The sequence below is a fragment of the Lepisosteus oculatus genome, chromosome 18 (genome assembly GCF_040954835.1).
Source record: "Lepisosteus oculatus isolate fLepOcu1 chromosome 18, fLepOcu1.hap2, whole genome shotgun sequence".
NCBI lineage: Eukaryota > Metazoa > Chordata > Actinopteri > Semionotiformes > Lepisosteidae > Lepisosteus > Lepisosteus oculatus.
In genome coordinates, this window is record NC_090713.1 from 7,600,593 (window position 1) to 7,609,890 (window position 9,298).

A 9,298-nucleotide genomic window follows, 5' to 3' on the forward strand; every position below is an offset into this window, starting at 1 on the left:
TATGAAATATTATTTTTATTTATTTAATTATTATTATTTATTTTATATATCAGTCTGTTAAATATTCACTTTACATTCACAACCTTTTACAGTTGGCTGCCAAGTTTCAAACTATTGTGTCACCATTTGTACTGGGGACCTGTCTGTGGAAGTTCACCTTCAAACAGCACAAATGATGAATCCCACCGCATTAGTGAATGCTCTGTTTGTGCCACTGAATGTGATGTTTGTGATCCTTCCATTTCCAAGATATAACATCTTTTTTGGGGGTGTGATGTCACTAAGTTCCACTAAAATGGTGCAAGACAACCTAATAGGTCTCATTCATTAGTGCTGCATTTGTGCTATTGGAAGTAGCTTTCTAGCTGCTTTCATCCCCAACATATAGTGCCTTATTCTTGGATAATTATGTGACTATGTATGAACATCTTGAGTAATAGTAACACATTCTGGGGAGTTCAGGCACTGGATTACTTGATGAGAGGATAACAATGTTTGCAATTTTCTGTCTGGCCATTGTTTTTTCAGGGTTTCAGGGTTTTCAACCTTTTTAAATAGGCAGTTCAAAGAACATCTAAAGTTTCAATTCGTCTTTGGATTGACTTGCTTAAAAAAGTTACAACGAGAAACTTCCTCCATCAAAATACCATTGTTGTACTATCTATTTTACGCAAAGCAAATGCATAAATGTGGAAGACTACCAGGAAATTGGATATATTTTTTTTACGATCACTGTATGTACTAACTGTCTTTTGGATGAGAAGTTAAACCAAGGTCCCGACTCATTAAAGATCCCCAGGCAATTTCTCAAGAAGAGTAGGGAGTTATCCCAGTGATTGGGCTAAATTTCCCCCATCTGCCTTTACCATGCCCTCCAAATTGTCCCCATGTATGATTGGCTTGCTCTTTTCCTGCGATGGACTGGCGCCCCGTCCAGGGTGTACCCTGCCTGTCACGCTTGAAGTCCCTCCCCCTTAAGTGCGCTCTGGCTCTTTTACTTCGGACCTGATTTTGTGCACCTGCCCCTTGTTCCAGCCTCCTTCCAGCCCCCCTTAAAAGCCAGACGCCCACTCAGTTTGGGGCTCTGCATTGGTTTCTGCATTATGCAAGCCCGGAGCCAGGCGCAGCCAGTTGTTTCTGTTTCTGTTTCTTGTTCCTGTTCCCTGCCGGTTCCGACCCGGCTCCTGTTTTTAAATCGTTAGTCTCGTTTGCACCGCCCGGTTTTTGGATCTTTTGCCTTCGTCTTGGATTTTCCCTTTTGACTTTACTCTTGGATTGTTTGCCCCGGACTCACCCCCCTGGACACCTGCGCACTTTGGACACGCCTCCCGTCTTCATTCCCGTCTCCTGCATGACTTTAACCCCCGTGTTTTCCCCATTCTACCCCGGATCGTGTCGTCTGCATAGGGCCCTGAAAGGTTTGAGGTTGAACTGTTTAACTAAATGAGCTATTTAATTCCTGTATACTGACTCACGATTGTTTGTGATGAGCCCTACGAGAGCAGAGCCATCAGCATATTTGAACATTTTGACTGAACCTGCATGTGAAAGACAGTCATTTGTGTACAGAGAGTAAATGAGAGGAGATAAGACACAACCCCAAGGAGCTCCTGTGCTTAGAGCGAGAGGCTTAGAGAGGATATTCTTCAGTTTTACCAGCTGCTTCCTATCAGAAAGGAAATCCAGTAGCCAATAGCACAGAGTCTGATCAATACCCTTCTCTGCAAACTTTTAAAAAAGCTTGAGAGGGGTGATCATCTTAAAAGCAGAACTATAGCCATTAAAAAGGATCCAAGCATATGTGCTGGGTGCTTTTAGATGTTGAAATGTATCATGGAGCCCCAGGGAAACGGCATCACCCACTGAACTTTTTGTTCTGTAACAAAACTGACTTGGGCCCAAGTGTATGTTAGACAGGAAATTGGTTATACTGTATGTGCCTTCTCCTTCTGCGCCCTCACTGTCAGGTGAAAAGTCCTACATGAACTGATCATCAGCTCAAGGTATTTTAGCTGGTTGTGTTCCAGTGTGGTGTTCAATGTAAAGTGGAGCCTATTTTCTGTTTTCCTGAGATCAGTCTTTCTTCTTTAAAACCATGACTGTTGTCTTGTTCAGATTGTTGGTGTCCAGGTTTGACAGTACTACTCCAGTAGTGCTGGACTCTGCTGTAGCCCCTGTTCTGTGGGCAACAGCAGGACCAGGTCATCAGCATAGAGCAGGAATTTGATATTTTTGTAGTGTAGTGTGAGGCCAGGGGCTGCAGACTGTTCCAGCACCTCTAGCTGATATAGATATTGAGCAGTGTTGGGCTATAGCCCAGTCTCACTCCACAACCCTGAGTGAAGAAATCTATTCTTTTGTTTTGTTTTTCTCTGTCCACATGTTCTTAGAGTGCTTTGCCATAATTACATCATAGACTTAAGCTCTTAAACCACAGTGAAGACATTTGTAAATCTCCATGCCAAATTGAATCTAGATTTTTAATTAATAAAGGTGGACCTGTTTGTTTATAAGTGAGTGCAGGGTGTAAATGTTAACATATGTTTGGTAGGATGCCAGTCTGACTCTTAGGACACTGTGCTTGTTAAAGGAAGACCATTATTTGGGCTTCCATGATACTGCAGAATATCTTCCCCATGTTACTGTTCACACAGGTGCCCTGGTAGTATTAAGGGTCAAGTCTGTCTTCAGATTTATAGATGTGGGTGATCAGTCCTTGACTGCAGACCTCAGGGAAACACCTCAGTATAAGGTTGAAGAGTTTGAGCAGAATCTGCAGTATTTCTGTGCTGCTGTGTCTCAGCATCTCGTTCTTGGCTCCATCTTGGCCACCGACCTGTCGATCCCAGACAGTTATGCATAATTGTCTTAATTTGAGAGTTGTCAGTGTGCATTTATTCACTTGTTTAGGATGTATTTGTAGTGTTTCACCATTTCATAGTATCTGCAGCATAGATCCGGTTTTTGTGGTTGTGTGTGTTTTTGTTTTTAATAGTTCTCAGTGCTTTTCTTGTATTTCTGCAGTCTGCAAAAATATTCTTTTGTTATTATTTTTGAATGTGTTTTGTACTCTTTTAAAGTTTGATTTCAAGTCTAGTTTGTCGAATATGTGATTTAAATCTTTTAAAGCCAAATATACTGTATGCCTGTTTTATTGCTTTTGTACAGAGTTTAGCTGAGTTTAGCAGAGTTTAGGAATGTAGTTGAGAATTTCTTAATTTCCTGGTGATTTAGTGCGCTTTGGTATTCATCCAGGCTGTTTGTAGCCTGTCTGTTAAGGTCATATGGTTGCAGGGCTGTGACAGTCTGTCTTTGTGTAAGTGTGCCCTCTTGAAGTACAGCTCTCTTGCCTTCTCTCTTCATTCCCCCTTTTATATACAATAGGCCAGCCCCTCCCCATGAAGCTAAACCACATAAACACTGCAAAAAGGGGAATGAAAAGTGTTGAAGACATCAAAAAGATAAATATTTCACCCTAGACTAAAATAAACATATATATAAAAATAATATACATCATGCATTCATTTAAACATGCATCAAGTTATAGAAAAAGATAGAAAAATATGTCTTATTAGACATATGGTAAGCTGAACTGATTGCCCTGCTATAAACAGTAGTCAGGTCTGAGTAGCATAAATATGGCCCAGGATCACCAGAACATCTTTAGGGTTAGAGTTAAATTTTATTTTCAGGTAAGAGATTTTGTTTTAACACAGAAGATAAGGGAAAACTGTTTAACTGGCTCATCAGATTTGTGAGGAAATGTCCACATTTCCTCGTGAATACTGCTAAATGAAAGGATGAGAAAACACGCATATTTTCCACTTTATAATAGTTTTAAATGAACAAGAAACGTCCACTATCTGTAAAAGGAACTGGGACTCTGGCTTTTCAGTGGCCCATGCACTTACTGTAGCAATACTATTCCAGGTCTTCACAAAAAAATATACAGACTTTTTTTTATATTTGTTCCATTTGTTTCAAATTTGTATTCAAGCTCGTAGACACATAATGTAGGGAAAGGTCTACAAGCATTTTCTGTTTAAGGTCCAAAACATGAAATATTGATCTTTGAAGACAGAAAAAAATTGATTTCTTGTTTTATGTTTTTTCATGGATATTTCTGTCAGGTGAGTGCTCAGTAAAAAAATATGTGCAGAAATATAAAAGAAATATGATTTTTTACATTTAATGCTCATGGGGTTAGCTTTAATTTAAGCCATAAAATAGGGCTCTAGTGTCTACACTTCCAGAGATATTGCAACATGTTTGAGAGAACATCATTCAAGGCAGAAATTGCCTCTGGATGTCTGTGACAGCTGGTCATACTTAAAGGTTAATTGGTGAGGCATGCGCTCATCACAGACAGGGAGAGCGCTGCTGATCTTGGTGCTGAAGTTTCTTCTCAGAGATTTCAAACAGTCTGAACACACGTGAGTCTAATTGCAAGTGAGAGAACTCAGGTTATTCCAGGATGTAGTGCTCTTACTGCCTAGATTATTGCATTGGATCCAACAGTGACAGTCGTTTCAATTCTGACATCAAAGTCACATCAGATGATAACTCTCTTGTTCAGCACAAGTCAGATCTTTGGGTATTCCTATGGCGTCAGCAGTAAATGGGGGTTCTTGATCCACTCTGGTGTGGCTTCAACTGGAAAATATTCTGAGAACTGTTCTTCCAATCACAAGATGTGCACTGCAATCACAACAGCATCATCAAGTGCCACACCATTTGTGTGGTTCTCTAAGGTTGAAAAAGCAGAAACATCACTTGTGTGGATTTTATTAACAAAAAGCTTCAGCTTTTTCTTCATAGCAGTGATCTTGTCAGACATCTAAAAAATTGTTAAAGAGAGCCCCTGCAGGCCCATATTCAGCTCATTCAAATGTGAGAACATATCAGCCAGGTAGGCTAATTTTACCAGCCACACTGGATCATTGCCAAAAGAGATTGCTTGTCATGCAAAAACATCTGTACCTTGGAGTGCAGTTCAAAGAGCCTCATGAGCACTTTGCCCCTTGACCACTTGATAACCATCTCACCTCAGTATGTAACAAAAGCTGCATGTTCGCCGCACATTTCATTACAAAGCGCACTGAACAAACATGAATTCATTGGTCGAGCCTTGATACAGTTCACAACTCTGTTGACAGTATAGACTCTGTTGACAGAAAAGTCAAACAGATTTTGAATCCTTAGGTATTTTCTTGACTGTTAAGGCCTCGCGGTGGATGCTGCAGTCTGGAGCAACCTCTCTAATTCGTGGAACTAGACTGCTGTATCAGCCTGTCATCGCTCTGGCACCATCTGTACAAACTCTGACACATTTTTTCCAGTCAATGCCATTATTTTTGATAAATTCATTGAGAAGCTGAAATATGTGTTCTCCTGTATTTCTTGTTGATAGCAGCAGAACAGAAAGTTTTCATTGCGATCATTTGGATTCATTTTCAATCAGTTGTTCTGTTGGAGAATGTGGCGCTATTGGAGAAATTCTTCCCTGTTTCCACTTAAAAGATAGTCAGGGGTCCGTCTTAGAAGTTAATCGAAAATTTTTATTTCATGCGCACAGGAGCGAAACAGAGATGCTCGGTGTATTTTTCTCAAATTAACCTAGAACAGTCCTTAAATATTTTTCTGTTATCTATCATGCTTTCCTGTGCTGATCAGATTGGCAGTGTTCCAAAATCACGCACATTCGCCTACCTCCCTATTTGCTAAATATAACCTCTTTTATTACAGTTGGTTATTTAGGTTCGTAGCAACCATTCCTATACAGTGGTATAGAATTACATAGTAACCCTTATGTCCACTCTAGTATTTGCACGTACTGCATCATCATAGCTAAGTATGCAGGCTGCGTGTTTGACACATAAACTAATTTTATTAAAATAGAAAACATGAAAACCCAGATTTCCAGGGTCATCTGGTGGGCGCTCCACAGTTTGAGAACCACGTTCCTTAAAGGAATGTTCTCTAGCCACAGATGAGGGAAGGGCTCTGTACATGCTGTGCAGAGATCTAGTCTGTCTGCACTCCCTCACACTCCCCAGAGAACTCATTTGGGGATGCGGTAGGATACACACCCTGCCAGGGGAAGCCTGTACTGATCTCCCTCAGTAAAACAGCTAATGATCTGCAATCTGCTTCTCATAGATTTCCATTTCAGTTGCGTTCCTGCATGTCAGCTGCATTTTTCCAAATGAGCAAGTAATAGGTTTATCCCATGCTGAAAAGAAAAGAAAGAAAACATGTTTCGGCCGTGGAGCCTTCTTCAGGTGTGAGAAAGACAGGGTAGAAAGCAAAGGTAATGTAGAGAGAGAACAAAAGCTGGGAGAGAGGAGGAGTGAGGGGTGGGAACAGGGGACAGAAAGAAAGGCCAAGCAGGAAGTGTGAAGTCAGGATAGGTGAAGAGAGGTTTGAAATAAAACCAACAATGAAAAGAGAGAATTTAGAAGAAAATGAGTCTGTCGTTGAGAGAGGGGGGAGCTGTGATCCTAGCTGCAGGATAATTTTAGTTTCTGTACTCTTTCTGATGTTTGAGTTCAGAAAACCATCTTTGAGAACACACACAGAGAGATTAGTGTAACCCGAACAATTTTTTTTTCAAATGTCCTTAAATATACATATCATCCTTTCTCTGTGAAAGAAATCAATCATTTTTCTTCTTCCAAAAACTGCCAGGCCAGCTGCTCTTACATCTCTGTCAATGAAACGTCTGGAGAGAATCTTAAAGCATTACATTACAAAAACTCACAGGACCTCACTAACCCCCTGCAGTTTGCATATAGAGAAAGGAGGGGGCAGACAATGCAGTACTCACATTGTAAAATCTGGTCTATCAGCAACTGGATCAAGCAAGGTCATACTGTATGTAAGGTATTATTTGTTGACTTTTGCTCTACTTTTAACACAATACAACCATTGTTGTTTGCACAGACCCTCTCAGAACTTCAAGCTAAACAGTAGCTTGATAAGACAGGTCCTAAACATCTTAACCAATAGGACTCAACAGGTCAAACTGGGGAACTGGTTAATTAGACATTCACTGATTTTAAGAAAAATGCAACACCCCTCCAACCTACAGTAACTAATGGTCAGACTGTCGAAATTGTCAATGACTACAGGTACTCGGGACTGATCAGAGAAAAAACCTGAGTTAGGACAAATGCTGCAACACCATTTTTAAAAAAAGACAACAGAGGCTTGATTTTTCGAAGTAAACTTAGTTATTTCCAGGTAGATAGAACCATCCTAACACTTTTCTGCATGTCTTTGATTGAAACTGTATTAACATACTGTCTCACTTGCTGGTTTGGTAACATCAGTATCACTGATTTTAATAGCCTGGAATAACTAGATAAATTAAGTAGCAAATTTATTGGGGAAATTAAGATCGCTTTAAATATCCTCTACAGACAGAGAGTGGCAAAGAAAGCACTGTGTACTGTGTATTGTGTCTCTCACCCCCTCCACTACAAGTTTACAATTCTCCCATCTGGGAGACGCCTCTGTGTCCCCAAGTGTAATACTAATAGAAACAGGAAATCTTTCATCCCCACTGCAATATCTCTTTCAAACTTCTTCTCCCTTATCGTACTGTAACACTGTTTCACTGACTTCTTTGTTGGTAAGGTTTTGCCTGTCATCGTGCTGTTATGTTGGGAGTGTGCTGTAATACTAATTTCCCCAATGGGACAATGTAGATTGAATTGAATTATTGTCAGAGCTGGTGATCTGCAGGGGAGAATCCTGTGCATTATCCTGGCTGCCAATTAGTTTGTGTCTGTTTTGGATCCAGCTGTGTCTGATGTGAGAGGGAACTGTTTTTTCTGCTGTGACATTCTTGTTAATCTATCTGATCCTCTTGATCTGGCCTTCAGTAGCACTGCTGTTGTGTTCAGGGTGAGTTATGTCAATATGAAGAGAATTGTACCCATTGCACTTTCAGCTGGGCCAGACCCAACTCCTCTTCTACGAGAGCAGGATAAACACAGTCTCAGGTGGAGGGTCTGTAGAGGAGGAGGGTGTTTGAGGGGTTGATGAAGAGCAGAATCTCTCTAGAATTCCTCTAGTAAAACTGTGAAAATACTTTTGTTGGAAAAGGTCTGGTCTTCTGACACTGTTACATGTGAGTACAGTGTCTTGCATTGTATGTTGTTGGGAAAAATGGGGTTCATGTATTTTCATGATCTTTTTGTTTTTTGGGGGAGAGGTCTGCAGTATGTAGTGTTTGGTCTTGTATGCTGTTCACATTTTAACTGTGTCTTGTTATATATAAAACTTTGGTTGTATTTCGTTTTTCTTCCACTGCTTTATTTTCTTCAAAAGCAAATGCTGCCTTAACATTTCTACAAAAAAAAACAGTATTTGTTTCCCTTTTCTTTTCACTGTATCTCCATGTGTCTCCCTGTTTCCACCTGTCTCTTTCCCTGACAGTTTCTTCTCATCTTTCTTCTTCCTTCTGGATCCTAAGGTTTGAAGCAGTTGTTACCTTCATCTTCCTCCTCCATGGACACTCTGAGATGATAATGACATGATGTTGTGTACTGTATTACTGCTGAGCTGGGTGTTGGAGTGAAAAAAAGATGTGGATGAGCTGTGCAGATGTTCAGCTGTGCTCCTGTCTTGTTGTCTGCAGGATGGAGAGATGTAAACTAACACAGAGATGTTGTAAAGAACTGGCCTCTGCTCTTCAGTCTCAACACTCCAGTCTGAGAGAGCTGGATCTGAGTCACAGTAACCTGGGGGATTCAGGAGTGAAACTGCTGTTTGCAGCTCTGAGGCATCCCAACTGTAAATTAACAACACTGAAGTAAGTGAACTCTGGTGATTTCTTTGTTTTTATTGAGTTTTGTAAATATATGACAACACACAACATTCCCTTTTTTACTTGCATCAAAGAAGAAACAATTATAGATTAGTTCATCTGGTTCCCTCATTTTTTCCAAGACACTTTAATCTGATTTTTTTTATTTCTTATTTCTTCAAAAATCTTTTCCCGCTTTGTTTTAATTCCAGGAAATATGTTTGAGATTTGACAGCTGTTCCCTGCAATTCTAGACATATTCTCTCCATGAAGGTGAATTAATGGATTTATGTAGATTTGAATGACTTTCCATTCCTCAGTTTCTACAGAAGTGCCTACCTCCTTTTTATACTATTATCTCTTGTATTCTACTTTTATTTTCTAATATTTTAAATACATCTGAAAGGAAGCGAGTTACGATTTTGCTTTCAAGGCTTAGTATACAGTATGTTATTTCTTTCACTGTTACACTGTGGCTCAAATTGT

The 9,298-nt window shown here is 40.0% G+C and overlaps 1 protein-coding gene across 9 annotated transcripts in view; it reads left to right on the plus strand.

Annotated features, from left to right (window-relative positions):
• The window catches only part of LOC107076192 (protein NLRC3-like), a 41,091-nt gene extending 32,153 nt beyond the window's left edge, over positions 1-8,938 (plus strand). For 4 of the 9 annotated variants that reach the window (XM_069180324.1, XM_069180326.1, XM_069180330.1 and 1 more), the window contains one exon: positions 8,645-8,936. In XM_069180324.1, coding sequence (XP_069036425.1) covers positions 8,645-8,822 — 178 coding nt within the window. In that variant the 3' untranslated portion in view covers positions 8,823-8,936. Of the gene's footprint in view, positions 1-8,644 lie in introns of all 9 variants that reach the window. The other 5 variants (XM_069180328.1, XM_069180329.1, XM_069180331.1 and 2 more) reach the window with 3 other exon arrangements.
• The last annotated feature ends 360 nt before the right edge of the window (positions 8,939-9,298 follow it).